Here is a 21,935-nt window from a genome sequence, read left to right on the forward strand (position 1 = left end):
ATTCTATAACAAGATAATGATCACAAGCATATTGCTAAGGTAACACATGAGGTTTTCAAAGCTAAAGGGAAAATTTTTGAATGGCCAAGCCAATCACCCGATCTAGTTCAAATTGAGCATGCCTTTCATATGCAGAAGAAAAAACTTAAAAGAGGCAAGCCCCTAAAACAAGCAAGAGCTAAAGATGACTGCATTAGATGCTTGGTAGAGCATCACCAGAGAAAAATGTAGCACCTGTTTATGTCTATGAATCACAGACTTCAAGCAGCCACTGCCTGCAAGGGATATGCAAAAACGTACTACATATGACTGCTTTAATATACCTAATATTGCTATGTACCAAACACTATGGTGTTCTGAAATGGTGTGACAGAAATGTATGGGAATACCCTTACATTAAAGTCTGCAATGTACACTATATTCACATCTTAACTATTTGATCTGTAATTTTCAACTATGGAGCAGAGGTATAAATCAAAGAAAAATGTTTCTTTGTCCCAAACACTATGGAGGCCAGTGTATATGCTTCTGTAAAAAGGCAAGTTTCCCTCTGGGGAAAAGTAAAGTTTGTTCGATCTAATTTTAATTTCATAGTATAATCTAATCCAAGGGTCTCCAACTCCGGTCCTTGAGGGCCCCATTGGCTGCAGGCTTTCATTCTAACCCTTTTCTTAATTAGTGAACTGTTTTTGCTGCTAATTAACTTATTCTGAAGTAATTTTAATTGACTTGAGTTTTAAGATTTTATCCCCTGAATTTCTTCATCATTCCTCTGAATTGCTTCATTTCCTTCCTTAAAATGTCACCCAAACAGAAATGAAATGTGAAGTGAAGATCAACTAACTCAGGTCCTGAAACATCAACTAATTTTACTCCAAACAGTTGTTAATTAAACCCGTTCTTTAATTCCATGGCTTGTTGCTGCTCCAATTGTGCGATAGCATAATTTCCAAAATTGTTTTCTCTTTTCTAAGAGCAGTGTTAAAATATTTTGGGGACCTGAGCAGATCAGCATTCCTAAGAACTTTACCCTTCGTTATTTTCAGATATTGTATGATCGACATGGTGTGCTGATGTTTTGGTACATTTTGTATCTCATTATTTCTTGGCTGCTAATTAAGGAAAAAGAATCAATTAAGAGATCTGAGTCTTCATGAGTAAGTCAAATAAAATTAATTTAAAAGAAGTTAATTGGGAGCAAAACATGTCACTAATTAAGAAAAGGGTTAGAATGAAAACCTGCAGCCACTGGGGTCCTAATAGGACTGGAAATGGGAATCCCTGATCTAATCTGGTCTAATGCTGTGTGGGTAATGTTTTTGATTCACTTTAGTAGTATTAGTAGTAGTACAACCAGTAGATTTAGCCCTCTTAATACGAACATTGCATTATTTCAATACCACTGTGTACCTAACCATTGTTGCTAACTATGTGCACCTGTTTATGGCCAAATTCTACTCTTTTTTAAATTGATACTTCTAGAAGGATAATGTACCATATTACAGAGAATGCATTATCTCAAGGTGGTGGCATCAGCTGTCTTCAGTCACCTGCATAATTTTTAGATCTCAATCAAGAAAAGCACCAGAGGGATGAGGAACTGAACTTGAATAATGCTATCAGGTCAGCAAGGACAAAAACCCCTAAGGGATACTTTTAATGCCTTGTGGAATCCATGCTATAACCAAAAAGTCACTAAAAGGTACAGTTGAGCTCATAGCAGCTACAGTGTATCCTGGGAGCATTACACACAATCCAAACACCAACCAAGAGCAACAGTGTCTGGGGCACTCACATGTATTCATAAAGGTCTATTTAAGACTTGCCAAGTATACCAATATGAGCATCTTTGGTATGTGGGAGGAAACCAGAATATGCAAAGAAAATACCACAGAAATGTAACCTGAAACCTGAACAAAGATTGTTCATGTGACAGGGTTCAACCTTTGAACTCTTGAGATATCAGGTAATAGCACCGACAACTTCAGCATCAAGTCACCCAAAGCTACATCTGTCTGTTAATATGCTTCGTTGCTTGTTTTTAAATATGAATTTAACTAGTTGTTTCAATGGATTGTAGAAGTGTATAAAATAAAAAGGTACACTACAGTTTGGTGTTTTTTTTTTCTGAGGTATACAAAGTAGTGAAACATGCAATCTTCAATTGTAACATAATTATGTAGCAAGATGCAAAATGAACAAGCACAACAACATCAAAATAACTTACATAAAAATTATATTTTTGAATTCTGTAATAGTTTAGGTAAACTCCAGACATTAATTCCATTGAGATATAGTAGCAGGACTTCAGCAGCAAATTCTTTTACCAGCACTGTGTTAGGCAAATAATTTTTCCCAAAGGAGGTATAACCAGTTGTTAGGTCAAAATGGGACAATTACATTTACACATGGAGACTTGGTACTGTACACATTTTTTATTGATACTTATTTAAACTGTGTGCTTTTATTTACTCAGACTCACATTTGAGTTTTATTTGAAGACCTGATTGCATTACACTTTCAATCCCACTTCAGGGTTGAAGGGATTACATATAACTAGCTGTGTAAGCCTGTGCTGTAAAAAGCCCGGGCTCCTAAAAAACATGGATTCTGGCACTTCAATCAATCAAGTGCATCGGTTGTGCATTAGTGGCTATGCAATGTTCTCTTTCCTCAGCGATTTTGTTTTGCCAATGTGCTTGCCTTGCTTATGTATTAGCGGCTAAGCGAGTTTCACTTTGGCGACAGAGTCACTTTCTTTGAGCGTCATGCTGTAGCCTCGCACTTCTGGGCTAGACAGAAAGGCACACACATTTCCATGCGTAGACGTTTATATACAGGATTAGATTTGCAATATTCTAATAATATGAAAAATATTAATACAGAGAAAATATAAATCACAGGAAATAAGGATATGATAAAGTCAATGATGAGGAGAAAAGTGAAAGTCAGTACCCTGTATAAAAACATTAGCAAACAAGCACAATGGCATTGTGTGTCTGCCAGATAACTGCAGAAGCCATACATATAGCAATGTGAGGCCTGGGTACAGAAAGGCTGCACACAGAAATAGGCGACTTCAGATATGTAAGATATTTTGCCAAAGGATTCTTTAAAAAGCTAATAATATTAAGTAACACAACATAAGCAATGACTTGAGAAACAGCCATAAAAGGTTGTATATTTTAATTTGGTAGAACTTCCTAAATTATATACAAGATTATTACATTTATAACAATTATTTTCACCTGTACATATTATGAATGTAAAAATGATTATACTTAAATTATAATCTGCACTAATTTTATCAGGGAACCATTTACTTTTGACTGCTCCTCAGAACTACACATTTTTGTTATACTTTTTAAGTAGTTTCACCATTTATAATCATACACAGTCCAGTGCTGTGGAAAATATTTATCCCCTTTCCTGACTTTGTCACTTTATTGTTTATTCCTAACAATTGTCTTTGATATCTAGACGCATTTAGTACAATACAAAAGCCAACTTGAGTAAACACAATAGTTTTTAAATGATTACTTGATTTATTAAAAGAAAAATGTTTACTAACACCTATAATCACTCATGTGACAAAGTAACTGCTCCCTTCTAAACCAGGTGCCACTCTTACCTGCAACAGCTGCAATCATACACTTCTGGTAACAGGTGTTCAGTCTTTGGTATCACATTGGAGGACTTTTTACAGAATCATTTTAATTCAGCTACACTGGGCAGTTTTCTACCATGAACTGCCCATTTAAAGTCCAACCACAACTTCTAAATAGGTTTCTAGGCAGAACTTTGACTAGGCTACTCCACAAATCTAGTTTTTCCGGCTATTCAGAGGTGAACTTGCTCTTGTGCTTTAGATTGTTGTCCTGCTACATAACCCAACTGTGTTAGGGCTTCAGATCAGGAACCGACGACTGGACACTCTCCTTGAGCACTTCTGGTTAGACAGCTGACTTGATGCTTCCTTCAGTTATACATGTCACCCAGGCCATGCAAATCATCCCCACAACATCAGTGTTTGACTGCTGGCATTATGCTCTTATTGCAGAAAGACATGCTACCTTTATGCCAAATGTAATGGTATGCCAGATGTAATGGGACCAATGTCTTTCAAAAAGTTCCATTTTTTTGAACTCATTAATTCACAATACATCACTCCAGTAGTTCTGGAGATAATCAAAGCATTTTTTGGTCAAATGTTATATGAGCCTTTATACCCCTCTTGTTCAGCAGTGGTTTTCACAGTGTCTAATTGTGGAATCATGAACACTGACATTAGCTGAGCTGAGAGAGGCCTACAGTTCCTAGGACGATCATCTGGGTTATTCTGAGCGCTTTTTAAGTAATTTTGCAGATCAGCCACTCCTGGGTAGAGTTACCACTATTTTTTTGTGATTTGGAGAGGATGGCTCTCAAGGTGGTTCACTGGAACTAAAAAGCTTTAGAGATTGAATTGTAACCCTTTGCCAACTTATATAAAATATTTCATTAACTTTCTTTCTCGGGTCTTCTGGAATTTCATTTGATCAAGGCGGGGTGTGCTGGTTATTGAGACATTTTAGCCAACTTCACATTGCTGGAAAGGTTCTAGTTAAGTAATGTTTAAATTCAATATGGTCAAAACCAATCAGACTTGGGTGTGTCTAGTTTAATTTAATCCATTATCATTTAAATTTGGTCCATTGGTTGATTGAGTGTTTAAGATGGTAATTACTTTGTCAACACAGATTATACAGAAATTGGTGAACTTACTTCTTTCAATAAATCATTCATAAAATTATGTACTGTTTATTCAGGATTTCTTTTATACAGTGCATCCGGAAAGTATTCACACCACATCACTTTTTCCACATTATGTTATGTTACAGCCTTATTACAAAATGGATTAAATTCATTTTTTTTCCTCAGAATGCTACACACAACACCCCATAATGACAACGTGAAAAAGGTTTACTTGAGGTTTTTGCAAATTTATTAAAAAGAAAAAGAAAAAAAAAACTGAGAAATCACATGTACATAAGTATTCACAGCCTTTGCCATGAAGCTCAGAATTGAGCTCAGGTGCATCCTGTTTCCCCTGATCATCCTTGAGATGTTTCTGCAGCTTAATTGGAGTCCACCTATGGTAAATTCAGTTGATTGGACATGATTTGGAAAGGCACACACCTGTCTATATAAGGTCCCACCGTTGACAGTTCATGTTAGATCACAAACCAAGCATGAAGTCAAAGGAATTATCTGTAGACCTCCATTTCATCCATCCATCCATCCATTTTCTAACCCGCTGAATCTGAACACAGGGTCACGAGGGTCTGCTGGAGCCAATCCCAGCCAACACAGGGCACAAGGCAGGAACCAATCCTGGGGAGGGTGCCAACCCACAGCAGGACACACACAAACACACCCACACACCAAGCACACACTAGGAAATCCACGCCGACACGGGGACAACATGCAAACTCCACGCAGGGAGGACCCGGGACGCGAACCCGGGTCTCCTAACTGCGAGGCAGCACCGTTACCACTGCGCCACCGTGCCGCCCCCTCCATTTAACTTGATATTTAGGCAGAAATACAGAAAATTCTAAAGGGTTTACAAACTTTCAAGCACAACTGTAGTTGCAAAGAAATGATTCTCATATCATTTTAATACTCTTTTCCAGCTCTATATTTTGTGCAAATACCATGCTATCCCCAAAATGAAAAACTACCATGCTATGAATGATTATAATATTAAAAACTGAATAGTGAAGAATTCTATATTTAAATTTGGTCATTTTTTTTTTTTTTTACTAAAGCTAGCCTATAATGTCATGAACATATCCACAAAATTTGATCATTGGCTTTTGAGTCATTGCTGACAGATCATTACCTGAAGTATCCATCAAAACCACAATCTCTTACAATGCTGTTGAATAGCAGTTAGTGATCAGTGAATGGTACTGTGTTATTAGGGTTCATGAAAACCAAGTCTAAAGCCAGGACAGACAGTAAAAACAGAATTAAAATCAGAATAGTTTTAGATTTTCTCTTCAGTTCACACTTTTGACGTCTTGAGAGACACTGGCCTACTAAAAAGGGGCCTGAATTAAGTAAATCACACTTGAGATTATGCACTTTTTTATTGTATGTTTTCAGAAAATATAGATCAAGCCTTTCTTCATAAACCTGAAAAATTAACATAAAAACTAAACTGAAACTAGATGGGCTTTTAGACCACTAGAGTGAGGAAAGAAATGCAACTCTGGTGGAATCATGAATAAGTTATGTACAAACTGTAATATTTGAATGGTAAGGTGGGAATGTAAGAACATAAACAATGCTACACTCTTAATGTATATTCCATCAGACCCTTTTAGCTTTGTCTATCATTTCCTTTCCATCACGTTTATATGAACTCAGTGGTTGTCTAGTGGTAACTTCTAACTTCTTCCTCATGCTACTGTCAATCCTCTGTGCTTTGAGTTCTACATATGAGCTCTGCCCCACTCTTTTTTACTAGAGGTTCACCAATCAATGATAAAGACTGGTTTAGAAGTGCTAATTCAACATTTGCAAATGTACCTTCATCTCCACATGTTGAGGGACCAGTCATAGGTTCAGGATCAGGAGGTGTGCTAAGTCACTACTGGAAGAGACTGGCTGAAAGATCTGTTTGTTCTTGGGTGTTTGGATAGTCTCACACAGCCACTTCTGCAGATGCACAGACCTGACCTTAAATTGAGACTTGGGTGATCCTGTATTGCTAGCTCAGGCACATCTCTTAAAGCATGGGTTATCTTCTTGAGATGACATTTGAAAGGGTCACAACAAGATTTCCGATTGAGTCTAAACAAATTCTCTGCCAAAGACACTGTGAAAATGTATGCTACTGAAGAAATGATAATGCTTTTATCTCCACCTTGTAACTGACAGCATCTGCTATTGATTGATTACACCTGACTGATTTGTACACCTCACTCCCCTCGGATTAATGCAGGGCAGAGCACTGGCATTTACTAGACACATTAGAAGGAGCCCTTTTTACAGCAGACATTTTAATATGACATAGTATGGCAAGCACTGATGTCATTAATGAAGCTTCTGTTCAATTTCAGTGTAGAATAACTGGAACTTTAATGTCATTACATACACCTGTGCTTGCAATACTGCTTCATGTCAATATGGCGGCTATGAAAAAGGCCAATTAATGATATGAAACCAAGTGATGCCACCTTTAACTAATGACAGATCAGCAACAACTCAAAAATCATTTTGTGGACAAATTCATGACATTATCAGCTAACTTTAGTCAAAAAAGAATTGACCAATTTTAAAATATTGTTTTTTTGGTAGTCAATATTTGCTTTGCTCCCTCATCCAAAACTGGCACAAAGCTTTAGATATGTCAAAAATTTCTAACGCCAGCTTTCAAAAGATCTCGACATTATAGGGTGGTCTTATACTGAAAGCCTCAATATCTCAATGATGGGTGTATGTCTGTCTGTGTGTCACAGTTTCTTGAGGATGATCTAGAGCTAAAACGGCTGGATGTAAAAATAAAGAAAGAAAGACCAGCATCAGAGAGGTAAATAATTACTGAAATGTTATAGAATGGTTCAGGCAACTTAGTTCCTAGGGCACAAAGCCAAATGGTGCTCATGTCCAAATTTTTTTAATTATAATCATTAAAGACTAAAGGGATAGTATAGTATTTTTACAAAATACAGGGCTGGAGAAAAGCTTTAAAATGATATGAGCAGAATTTCTGTGCAATTTATATTTAGGGAGATATAACCAGTCAAAGTCATATGTGGGTCGGGTCTATGCTCCTACTTCTATTTTTTGAGCCTCTCGATAACATAACTGGATGAGGAGACTGATGAGGCCACAATACGAAGCAAAGGGAAGATGCATAAAGTACAAAAGTTCTTTTATTAAAAACAACTCAGTGTTTGAGAGCGCAGTAGAATAAGTTCAATAAAAAAATTATCCATAAGAAGAAGTGTGTTCATGTGGAGGTTAAAATCAGTCAAAAAATCAATTAAAACATGGTTAAAACATGGCAGGAAACTGTCCTTAAAAACATGAGTCCGGGTGGACTCCTTTAAAAGCCGACGTCTGCTTGGCTTAACTCCCTAAGGTCCTTGCAGCCAAGGTGGTACCTATCTCTGCCAACCAACCTTCCACACTGCTTCTAGGCTTGGGCCCATGTAGCCCTCTCTGGCTCTCAGCAGGGCACCACACCAAGCCTCCAACTACTGCTACCAGGCTCTTGTCCCTGTAGTCCATGGCACCTCACCGAGCTTCTCCTGCCCCCACAGCCTCTCTTCGGTGAGTCGCTCCAACCTAGCATCATGTGTCGGTCACTCCAGATTCCAGGACGGCACACACACACACACACACACACACACACACACACACACACACACACACACACACAGAGAACAACCCAACCAATTTATTAAAAACAGCCTTCTTTTAGCTTAAACTTCCCGTAACATTGATCCAAGACATGTGCAATTTCAGTTCCATAGGTTACTCGTATGACCAAATCAGCATGCCAAGTTTCATCAAAATCTATGATGATGAGTATTATATGTTTGACAATTTGACATGGAAATACTCAACAAGTGAAGTTGTTGACTATCTGTCAAAAGTACAAGAATCTGCCTGGTTTTCCAGCAGGACCACTTCAGCACACTACAGTTAAGGAACCTGGACAGACTTGAAGGGGGTCAATCTAATAGGACCTCTTCCTGTCAGTAAAACAAGGAAAACCTATTTAATGGTGGCAGTGGACAATTTAACAAAATGGGTAAACCTGTTTGCTTTGACTGGCTCCAAAACATCTCACATTTGTTCTGTCCTCAGAAATTAAATTTTTACTCGTTTTGGGACGGTTCCCAGATTTATTATCATCAATAGAAGACCCCAGTTCACAAGCTTGGAGATGGATAGCTTTATGGCTGCTTGGAGTGTTCAACACAAGAAAACCACAGCATATCGTCCACAGGATAACCTCTCAGAATAAGTGAACTGCACCCTGAAAACTATGCTTGCTTCCTATTTTAGGAACCGCCATCAAGACTGGGATCAAATCTTCCAGAGCTATGCTTGTCCCTTAACTCAGCCTTGCATGAGGGTACCAATGACACTCCTGAGCAGTGACCTCTTGGAGGACAAATTCTGGGGCCATTAGAACAACCTATCACTGCTACATGTTATGATACCACACTATATGACCAATTAAGACTTTAGAACTTTAAAAAAAAAAAAAAAAAATTGGAATGGGGATGTCCCATGCCAAACAAACTAGGTACTATAATACACATAGAAGAGTAGTTTTTTATGCAGTTGGGGACCGAGTTTGGTTGTGGGCTTACCCCTTTCTCTAAGGCAATGGTTCTCAATCTGTGGGGCAGGGCCCCTAGGGGCACTGAAGTAACAAAAAGGGGGGCGCAAAGATGTGAAAAAAGAAAACAAGAATTGAAAATATGAAAAATTGAAACCAAAACAAATTAACTTAAACTACATTTCGATACTAGAAAAATAAATATAGAGATAGAATGTCAATAAAAGTAGGTATAATAAAATTTGCATCTATGATATATCATTAATTAAAAAAGAGCAAATTGGTATTAGTGGGCTCCTTTCAAAAAAACATTAGGGGGGTGCGATTAAAACTGCTAGGAAAACTTGAGCTACAAACACTTAAAGGTTGAGAAATGCTGCTCTAAGGCATCAACTAAATTTGCTGCAAAGCTAACTCCGAAACTCAGGGGTAAAAGTGGATACAGCGCATGTGACCAACATGAAGCCCTACTTTGGCCCTTAACTTGGCCTGCAGGTGGGGAATAGACAGCGGGTGCCACATGTACTATTGGCTTTTTGTTAATTTCCCACTCCTTAACGTATACTGGGTTGCTGTGGGTTTGCCCAATAACGGGGGTTTAAACCTTTTGCTATTTTTTTGTTGGCATCAGCTGACCATATATTCCATTTTGCTTCTGGCATGTCAATGTCTTCTTACATCTAGACTTACAGTACATTCCACTCTGTTGCATTTTTGTGAAACGGGTCACTTATAGAGGATGCATCTCTCACTCTAATTTGCTAATTTTTGACTTTATGTAATATGATGTATTTGTTATTTGGGCGGTTATGTCAAAATGTTTGTTGTCTTGTCTATAAATATACTTTTTCATTTCTGTACAGCTTTTCATTGAGTGCTGATATGAGACATGTGGTGAGTGGGTTAAACAGGACAAGTGTTGGTCACGGAACCCCAAAACATTTTTGTTAAGTATTTTAAGTATTACTGCTATCATGATAGCGGTGCTCTGGTCGTGCAGTTGTGTGGGGCTTAGTTAGTCTCCCAGGGTACCAGCACAGTGTTATGAAAATATAAAAACAGAGGATGTCAGAAGGGTCAAAAACTTTAAACTTCTATGGAGAAGCTAAATAAAGCATAGTAATGCCAAAAATCAAAAAACATACAACTTTTTGGAATAATTAATAAAACTACAACTCTAATAATGTAAATTATTATTTTAATGTAAAAATCTCATGCCACATATTTCCATGATTGTGACTGATCACTGCATATAAGAAGGCAAGAATAGGATAAGTTTCCAGAACACACAATTATTTGGCCCAGAAATGTATATTGTTAAGTGAAGCCATATTTAAGAGTTAAAAGATGCGTCTCTCACTGTCTTTCAAATTATGGCCAATGGGGCACCAGAACAAAGGTGAATCAAAACCTTAAGACTTATCGAGTGTGTCCAGTTTGAAGCAATTGTTACATTTAAGAGTCACCTATGAGGGAGCTATTTAAAGGATTATGTGATATAGCAGCTGTTCCAATTTATGCCTGCAAGCGACACACTCCCAAGCAGTAATAGTGTACAGAGTACACTGGAGTTCTTTGTATGTCATTTTGTGTCAACATGCAAAATGTCACCACCTTCCAGTTTCAAGATAAGAAAATTGTATTTAAATACATAGCTTTCTTTCAATCAATAGATTGTCCTGATGTTCATTAAAGTATGATATTGGGTACTAATTTGACACTAACATGGACATATATACAGTAGATTATAGATATAGTATGCTTCACTTAGGTTGAGATTTGTACAAAAAACAATGTAATTCCCCTCTTTCCTCTAATATAAACACCTATTAAACTAATAAGTGGGTATGTACATTAGTATTAAGTTAACCTATCATGAAACTGAAAGTGATAGAGAGAGAAATAGAGAGAGATGCATTTCAGAGTGTTTTCTGTAAATTTCAGGCAACCCAATGTAGCATTTTTTTTTAAATGAACGATCATATCAATAAAATACAAAAAAGAATGTGCGGTCCAGCTGTTGAGATGGTTTTCGTTTTTTTCTAATCAATAAGAAGACAATGGACTCACACATTATTTACCACTAAGGTCGTCATTCCCTCGAATGCTATCAGTTCAAGGATTAAAATCTTAACCGCATAAACCATTACAATACTATGTGTTATACTGGGCACACGTCTGCTGGTCTATAGCATTTTCTCTGTGGACTTTCACTTTAATCTGGAATACAGTGAGGATAATGAACATGCTTTTACTACAAAATTTGAATAAGGAAAAAAATGCACCCAACCTGTCCACAGTTATGTGCGAATCTATTAGCAATTATTCACATAACTTAGTAAATTATACACACTCTTGAACATTACTCCATATATGAATAACATTAGTTACTTTAAAGTGTGAGCATTATTTTCTTTGTATTTGTGTTTTATTATAACTTAATGATTTACGTTTAGCAGAAATTCTAGCCATTACTTTGCATATAATGAACAGCAAGATAGTGCATTGTTTAGGTCTTCTGCCTCACAATTTCAGTAGACAGGGCTCTAATGGGGCCCAGTCACTTTTTACAACATTGCAGAAAATGACTTATATAATATATGTTAGTGTTAAGTATTCTGGAGTCCGCATCAAGTTAAGAGATTGCTGCATTCAGCTCAGTAGCAGCACTTTTAAACCTCTCTTTTACACACTAAATAACAGTGACTATTTAAGGATTAAGTTGATGTCTTTGTATTAGTTTGCTACAGACTTTTATCAACTGGATAAGAAACAAATATCTGATCTGTAATGTGCGAAGATTTTTATAAAGAGTTATGGTTGGATATACAAAACAATGTTTAATTTTAATATTCAATAAATAATATACTTATAAGAATAGTTAATACTATTACATTGGTTAGCACTTTATTATTATTAATATCTTGCTTTTTTTGTAATGAGACGTCACGCAAAATAACACCTTTTATTGGCTAACAAAAAGATTACAATATGCAAGCTTTTGAGGCAACTCAGGCCCCTTCTTCAGGTCTTACCTTGACTTCTCGCTATAGTCATAATGGCTAACACAGTACAAACGTCCTTGCTCTTCTTGCTAAACGTTTTTTGTTATGAAAGCTTCTTCCTACTACAAAAAGTGAAACTTGCTTGCTCCACAGTATGTACTGTGTGTTACACCAATCGACAACTCTAAATCAGCCCAATGTGTGTGTACACAACTATACCCTATCAGGCACTAGTGCGCCGTTGGTCTCAGCTTTTTGCCTACTAATGGTATTACAAGTTCTAACCACTTAGAACCTTAACTTGAATTATGAAGGTCATAAAATGAAAGTTTGGGGTGCAAAAGGTGCTGTGTTTGATATTTCTGCATCATCATAAAAAAATACTAGGTCAGGTTATAACTTTAATTGGACACCTTTTAATATATTGTTTTTAATTTAAGTCAAAACAAAAAAATAACACTAATTAACAAGAAAAAATGCTTACCTATTGAGGAAGACTGTGGGCTAATTAAAAGGTCTTCTTGAACTTGTTCACTTCCTGGTACAGTCTGTTGATCACTCAAAGAACTCTGAGAAGCACTGACCGGCTGAGACACTTCTTCATGAACTTCTTCATCACTCAATCGCTCTACTTTGACGCGAACATCCTCCTCAGTTGCCAGAGGAGATGCAGTCTTTGCACTGTCACAACTTAGATAATCAGTCAGTCTTCGAGTTACATCTGATGGACCCGGTTGCTCTAAGTTCCTTGGGCTATCCGCCTGCTTAGGTTTTTCCGATTGATAACGTCTGTCTATCCCAAATGGAAATGTCCAAGGAAAAGATAATGAAGAGTCCACAGGCTGAGACTGTGCTTCTGAAAAAGAAGTAGAAGGGTTGGGGATTTGAGGAGGAGTTGTCTGTGTGCTGCTTTTAACAGGGCTCTCGGGTGACATCATAATATAACTCTTCCGTTTTCGACGTGACTCTCTACAAACTGGTATTGTTCTCTCCATTACACTGCACTCAGAAGAGACTGGAGAAACGCTGCCATCTTGGGGAATCAAATTCAAGTTATTAGAGTTCTCAACTGTAGGCTCCTGAGGTTTATCTTGCTGTACATTGTTGGCATTGTTCCATAAGATGCTTGATTTCATAAATTCTGAGCAGGTGCTAGCAACAGTGAACATCTGCATATAACTAGCAGCTGCCAAAACATCTATAATATTTTCTGTATTAATTGAAAGAGTTGATGTATATGCATATTCTAACAGTGGTGTGAAGCCACTTACTGTTACATGGTGCAAGTCCAAGACACACTTATCTTCTTCTTCTGGCTTTCCAACAAGCTTTGTTCTAAAAAATTCACTGCAAGATGCCAGAACGACTTTGTGTGCCATAAACAATTTGTCTTGGACGCGAATTGTGACATCACAAAAATGTCCCTCATTCCGCAACATATTTAACTTGCTTAACATCTCCTGACTGTGAGTAGGAGAACTGTGAGTAAATGTTTTAACTCCCATTGTTCCAACTGTCACCAGGTACTTAGAATATTGTATCACCTGTTAAAAGGATGCAAAAAAATACACGTCAGCCTGCATTAAATATAACACAGCCTAAAAAGTATTAAATAAGCAATAAATAACTGGGTAGTAACAATTAGTAATAACAGATTTTTCTATTTGCACTAATTAAATGTTACCTACTAATATCACATTGGTGAGTAACAGAAGCAAATATGAGCAATCAAAAGATAAAAAAGTGTACAAGTTTGACTGCCCTTGCTCACTTTCCAACAGGCCTGTATCCATTATAGATGTCACAAGAACACTTATGTACCTAGTTGATACCCAGATTCCGAAACTGCAACAGTACTAGGTTTTTTTACAGCATTGGTAGGACGAATTGAAAGTTGGTAATTAACAGTGGTGATATAGCAAATCACATTAAGAGATGTCAAAAAGAAAAAACAGTTGAAGTCATGTCTGAAAGGGCTATGTGTTCAAGGCATGAGAATTTCAGTGCCTGATTGCAGCAATTATGCTTATTATTAAAAAAACACACACCCACATTCACATATTGGCTTTCATTTTATTTCATTATTAAGTCAGCTCACAAAATGATCTATGCGTCCTCCGAGAGTACAATGATTGACTGATTAGGTGTGAGCTGACTTGCAGTGTTTACAAATTTCTAAGTAGAGATGAAATGTAGAGACTAACTACTTTTCAGTACAGTGTCCTACACAGACAATAAGTGAATGGAGGTTTCATATTAATTCTCTGATTATATTGATTATTTCAACTGATGTTTATACTGCAAGCATCCATCCATTTTGTAACTGGTGTAAATAATTCAACTTTGTAGAAGAACCAAAAATGCATTACAGTTAAGAGTATAGTGACAGTTGTAGCAAAGAAAGTGGCTGCTTGGCTTGTTTATGCCAGTGATGAAATGAGCTGCTCTATTAATGCCAAAATAAAATGTATTTACTGTTTTGAAAGCCATAAAGCACAAAGCAATCTTTTTTATTAATACGGTAGCTACAACTAATTGACTACAGGCTAGGTTAGCCAACTTAATTGTCTGATTCTGTCATAAGCAATACCAAAGTCTAATCACTCTTAAAAGACATTTTAAAAAAGCACAACAAAGTCTCTTTAGGGGAATTCTGAAATACATTAATGTAAAACTGACAGGTTTGATTTCACACAGGAAGCTGGGATAAATATAACACACAAGGGACATATTTGGACAAGTAAAGCTCCAGGAGTTTGGGACATTTGAAATTTGAATCAATTTGACCGAACTGCTTACAGTCTGATTATTAAGTTTTTAACCAACTAGTGATCCAAATATAAATATTACAACAGGATATGTTAAAGACAAAGTGATTGGCTGACAAACCAGATTTTAAATGCATGTTGTTACTGAAGGGGCTTTAAAGAATTGGTTTAAAACAAAATATCCTAAATTATTGAAGAATTCATTAACAGTATAGATTAAGTAGTATTAATTTTAACCTCCTTAGTGCTGCATTTTATTCTAAAAAAACATGTAAATAGAGTTGCTTTTTTGGCATGAAACATTATACAGTGGAACCTTGGTTTGTGAGTAACTTGGTTTACGAGTGTTTTGCAAGACAAGCTAAATTTTTTTAATAAATTTTGACTTGACAAACGAGCGATGTCTTGCAATACGAGTAGTATGGATACACTTTGTCTGCTGAGCGTCATGTGATCTGAGCTGATGGTTCTTCTCTCTCTCCGTCTGAGTCTGCGTGCCTCACTCATATAGTCAACATCCGTACGAGCGTATACTGTTTACTACAGCATTGTGACTGTGTGTGTGTGTCTGTGTGTGCTGTGAAGTGCGAGTCCCCGTCTTGCACCCCAAAACATGAAGCTGAGTCTCAGTACTTTAACAACACCAGCTTTATTCAGCCTGAAACAGCAACAGCGCAGTTATTTATTGTAGCGGGATCTTTATAATATTCATTGTATCACCCAGCGACGGCAGGCGCTTATAGCATGTCCGCGATCTTTTTGGATACGCTTATAGGGTGAACTGCTACAGCGCTGGGAGACTGCGATTGCTTTGGGACACTCTTCCGCGTGTCGTCCCATTGGGTGGAATCCTATAAGAGTTTAGAAACTCACTCACACCAGCCATGATTCTTTTTAAAGGTAAAGTGAAAGTTAATTTGTTTTATGTTTTTTACTTTATATTTTGTACTAGCAAAATACCCGTTCGCAGCGGCGAAGTACTGCCTTAACATTTTTATTAAGAAGAAATTTAAACCTTTTTAAACTGAGGGAAAATATACCAATAATTATTTGTTAAGGATCTCTTTGTATACCACATTGTCAGTTCGGCCCTCCGGTTGTAATAAGACCAAGCTGAGCGCTGAGCTTACTTTTGAGCATGCAACGTACAGTTGGCCATGTGAAAAGTAATCTTGTCTCAAATCTCACAACTTGGATTGCTGATGTAATAATCGGTTTGAGTTTCATGGTTTGTTTCAATTACGACAGTATTTGTAGGACTTGTGTTGAAGTGACATTCAGCATCTGTCAAGCGTTGTAAGCATACAACCAGTTTCATCGATAACTTCACATCCAGCTTTTGAGAGTTTAAACATTCATAAACATCAAAGTGTCCACTACTGAAATCGTCGCCTGTGAATCTTAGATGTTTAAGAGGCATTGGTAGTTGTCGAAAGGTGTAAAATATTTGGCCATTTCGGTACACTTGAAAACGACAACCGAACAATTCAGCAGCAGCCACCAACTCACATGCAGAACCATAGGCGAAGGGCTTAAGCATTTCACTCTTGCAGTGCTCCTGTGTAGTATAATTATCTCCTGTACCGTCATCAGTCCACACCTTGAACCTGTCCCAGTCATTCAATACATAAGACACAATGTTCCTCCAGATATCAAGAGTGAGCCTGATATGGCCGTGCAATATATAACAAAGAGAATGGAAAAGGCAGGTGCCATCTCCGGACATGGAAACCACTTGGTAAGTGACAGTTCTTTGATCAATGGTGATCACCTCAATAGACATGTTAATGGGGGTATGATTGGAACGATAAAGGAAATGGGTACCTGAGCAATGTAAAGTAAGTCTAAAATACCTATACAATAACTATAATTGTAATAAATGAACAATAAAACAGCGTAGAAGCCATGGATTAAACAAAAAGGCTGTAGTTATCAGTAGGGAGACGTGAATCCCGTGGCAAAGTAGGGAAGGGAATGTAGAGACCATAGCGACGGACGGTCTTATATAGGCAGGCAGCCAACAACGTGGGAGGCGTTGGGATGAGGGACCCAACGCCACCTAACACGGTGACCGAGGTGCAGACTATGGACGTATATATGTACGTAAGTAGGATTCAGTTAGCGTTGGGAACCTGTGTACGAAATTTCTTGAAGATGGGCCCATCAGTAACAAAGACTGTTGAAAAGTTCAATATGGCGGCTGACAGTGGCATCATACCACCAAAATAAGTATGTACATTGGTTTCGGTCAGTGCAGGGAAGCCGCCTACCAAATTTCGAGAAGATGGGGCCATAAATAAGAAAGTTCAACATGGCGGACGTTGTTGACCATTATGCGTAGAATTTCGAAATGAAACCTGCTTAACTTTTGTAAGTAACCTGTAAGGAATGAGCCTGCCAAATTTCAGCCTTCTACCTACATGGGAATTTGGAGAATTAGTGATGAGTGAGTGAGTGAGTGAGTGTTGCTGTCATATATATATATATGACGAGCCCGCGTGCTATTGTGGTTTTGCCTGTGTGCCTCAGTAAGTTACCCTCCCCTCACTCTTACTTTTTTACTGTTTATCTAATGAATACACTGAGTATGGCTTTACCAAAACAATCATTGATCGCGAATAAAGTATCCATTATTCATGAAGCTTCAATTGGAGATCTGTCTTTCTGTGTTAACCGCATATTTTTTCATACGTCTCAAACCAAGGGAATGCGAAAGTAAAATGAATCGAGAAGCGTGCATACATACTTAGTGCATCCCTTCTCGGGAATCGAACCTCGGACGTTGGCGCTAGAGGCTAAGGCTCTACTATTGCGCCACGGCGTGTGGTTTGTCTATTTGAGCGTAGCAGTGTAATTCGGTTTTGTTCAGCACTCTTTGGAACTGTTGGTTTTGTCTGCGCGCCGTCCAGTTCACGTGAGCCGCTGAATATGGTTTTATATGTCACTCGCTCGCTTCTAATTGTTTCGCTGCCTTCTTAATTATATAATGCATGTTTTCTTCATCGCTTTTTGTAGCTCTTCCTGGTTTTCTACGTAATGCGCGATTACGTGAGAGGCGTGATGATGTCACACGAAACTCCGCCCCCCACGGCTTTCGAGCTCAACTCCATTACAGTAAATGGGGAAAAATAGCTTCTACTTATGACCATTATGTGTAGAATTACGAAATGAAACTTGCCCAACTTTTGTAAGGAAGCTGTAAGGAATGAGCCTGCCAAATTTCAGCCTTCTACCTACACGGGAAGTTGAGTCAGTCAGTCAGTGAGGGCTTTGCCTTTTATTAGTATAGATTAATCATTTTTATATGAATAGTTTTGGGTTGTGGAACGAATCATCTGAGTTTCCATTATTTCTTATGGGGAAATTCACTTTGATGTATTTTGGACTGCGAGCACATTTCCGGAACGAATTATGCTCGCTAACCGAGGTTCCACTGTATATTATTAACTAGCAAAATACCCGCGCTTCGCAGCGGAGAAGAAGTGTGTTAAAGAAGCAATGAAAAAGAAAAGGAAACATTTTGAAAATAACGTAACATGATTGTCAATGTAATTGTTTTGTCACTGTTGTGAGTGATGAGTGTTGCTGTCATATATATTATATATTTACACACACACACAAACATTATATATTATATACATATCTATACATATACACATATATATATATATACATACATATATATATATATATACATATATATATATACACATACATACATACATACATATATATATATATATATATATATATATATATATATACACACACATACATACATATACATACACACATACATACATACACACACACACACACACATATATAAACATATATATACATATACATACATATCTACATATATACACACACAGCTATTTCGTATCAGTGCAATACGCTGTTTGTTAAAACGGATGACTCCCGCTCTTACGTGCAAGTCTGCGTGGATATTATGAACTATCGTATTTGTTCAAGTTCTATTTAAATTTTAAATAGAAGGAATTTTTCTTTAGTTGACAGAAATATCTTTGGTAGGAATGGTAAAAACAGACAGGAATATTATTCCTGAATAAATCAACTCAAACCTTAAACAACTTATATTTTGCTCTCCATAAAAATATATCCTGTCTAAATTATACAAGTTAAAAATAAAGTAAACATTAAAAGAACAAACATTCAAATTTCTTTACTCTTATGTAATTTTATATTTTATAAAAAATAAATTTAGATTTTAAATATCCCAAAAGATTTTGCTCTCCATAAAAATATATCCTGTCAAAATTATACACATTCAAATATGAACATGCTGCATAACAAAACCTGGAAATATAAATAAAATGTGTTCCTTTCAGCAATAACAAATCAAATCATTCAGTTGTCTTTGCTCATATGTCATTATAGAGCTTGACGCCTGGCATCTTTTTTTGGCAACAGGTTCGTTTCTGTTTGGTGTGAGGTTCTGTGTTGTGGAGATTCTCAGGATGGATTGCAGGTGCTCATCAGTGAGGCGACTCCTGTGTGCTGTTTAGTTAGTCTTTATCACTGAGAAGAGCTTCTCACACAGATATGTGCTACCAAACATGCACAAGGTTCGAGCCGCATGTAGACGGACTTTTTTTGTTCTTCAAAGTCACCAAAGCGCCGTGCAAACTCAGTGCGCTCAGTTTATCAGCAAAGTGCGTACTTGGGAACACCGTAGTGACGACTTGGTTTAACATTACTTGGTAACAGGGAAAGTGGGGCAAGTGGTTGTGTCTCCCATAAAAGCAGCCTCAATTGAAGTCACTTTGTGATTGTGCACGGGTAAAAACGTCCGCTGAAGTGTCAGATTCTTATTTAATTCTTCTGCTTTCTGTATCTTCTGCATTACATTCAGGTCTTTCAGGTTACCCTGATGTTTTGTTTTATAGTGCCGTCTTAGATTAAATTCTGTAATTACAGCCACATTAGCTCCACAAATGAGACACACAGGTTCAGTAAACATATACTCAGCCTCCCATCGGTTTTTAAAGGCTCGATTTTCAGAATCAACTTTTCTCTTCAGCATCGTGTGAGCTAGCTTCGCAATAACTTGCAGCATCATAAGGTAGACTTGATTAACGCGGCAAGTGTTTGGCAAGGCAGCTGAAGCGCTGCATTATGGGATCTGTAGTTTATTGTGTTACCAGCACTTCATATACCCGGGCTTTAATAACAATAATACAGTATATAAAATGATCTCGCTGGCCGGACATAATTACACGCTGGGCGGATGTGGCCCTGCCCTTGAGTTTGACACATATGGACTAAATAGAACTTGAAAAGATATATTTTTTCAAATGTGATCGCAGATCAATTCAGATAGAGTTGACGCCAAGCACTACAGCCTGCATGCCTCAATTAGTCATCCTCCCCTCGCCCTTACTTTTTTACCGTTCATCTAATGAATACACTGAGTATGGCTTTACCAAAACAATCATTGATGGCTTAATAAAGTATCCACTATTCGAGTATGTAGATCGTATATATATATATATATATATATATATATATATATATATATATATATATATATATATATATATATATATATATATATATATATATATATATATATATATATATATACACATATATATATATATATATACACATATATATATATATATATATATATATATATATATATATATATATATATATATATATATATATATATATATATATATATATATATATATATATATATATATATATATATATATATATATATATATATATATATATATATATATATATATATATACACATATATATATATATATACATATATATATATATACACATATATATACACATATATATATATATACACACATATATATATACATATATATATAATATATATATACACACATACATATACATACATACATACATACATACATACATACATACATACATACATACATACATACATACATACATACATACCCTCGTATCGCAGCGGAGAAGTAGTGTGTTAAAAAAGCTAGAAAAAGAAAAGGGAACATTTTAAAAATAACGTAACATGACTGTCAATATACAGTATTTGTTTTGTGAGTGTTACGGTCATCAAGGATTTGATTATCATTATTTCTTTCAATCAGGTTCAGTATTTGTAGGATGTGTTGTGTTCAAGTTACATTCCGTGTTTGTCAATCGTTGTAAAGATGACAGGTTTCATTCATCGATTCGTTTCTTACTGCATCAATAAACAGCTCGTCTTCTTCTTTATCTGAGACCTGACACACTGCATGCACGGGTTTTTTTTACAGTCTTCCTTTAGCGGGACATTGACTTTTTCCAACATGTGCTTTGTTTCCGCAGTAGTTGGATTTATGAATATGCTTGTATGTATCAGACGCTTCATATTTTTTGCTGCCTTTTCAATTGTGTAATTCGGTTTTTGTTCAGCGCTCTTTGGAACTGTTGCCTTTTATCTGTGCACTGCGTCAGTTCACGTGAGCCACTCGGTGTACATGCATCGAAGGTTCCCAGCTGTGCTGGTGCCATCTCCTGCTATGTCCATGGCTGTATTTAATGTTACCTTAGTCCTGGCACTTAAAACTTTCTCTCGCAGTTTCGCTGAGTTTGTGTCAAACACCACCCTGACCATCTCATCTTCCTCTCCATAAGCACAGTCCTTCACCCGTGAATATTTACCCGTAGCAGTTTGCTATTGGATTGCCGCTGACGGACGGTCTTATATGGGCAGGCACTAAATTACAAACGCCAGCGGCAGCCTGTCTATGAACTTAATTTAAAGTGTAGGTTTACATCGTGCTTTGTTTCCGA

The 21,935-nt window shown here is 36.9% G+C and overlaps 1 protein-coding gene across 4 annotated transcripts in view; it reads right to left on the bottom strand.

Moving 5' to 3' along the window:
• zbtb44 (zinc finger and BTB domain containing 44) overlaps positions 1 to 21,935 on the bottom strand; it is a 92,233-nt gene that overhangs the window by 44,321 nt on the left and 25,977 nt on the right. For 3 of the 4 annotated variants that reach the window (XM_039763989.1, XM_039763988.1, XM_039763990.1), the window contains one exon: positions 12,836 to 13,895. The exons of the other annotated variant lie outside the window; for it this stretch is intronic. In XM_039763989.1, coding sequence (XP_039619923.1) covers positions 12,836 to 13,856 — 1,021 coding nt within the window. In that variant the 5' untranslated portion in view covers positions 13,857 to 13,895. The remainder of the gene's footprint in view (positions 1 to 12,835; positions 13,896 to 21,935) is intronic. 4 annotated transcript variants of the gene reach the window in all.

This window comes from Polypterus senegalus, chromosome 9 (assembly GCF_016835505.1).
Source record: "Polypterus senegalus isolate Bchr_013 chromosome 9, ASM1683550v1, whole genome shotgun sequence".
NCBI lineage: Eukaryota > Metazoa > Chordata > Cladistia > Polypteriformes > Polypteridae > Polypterus > Polypterus senegalus.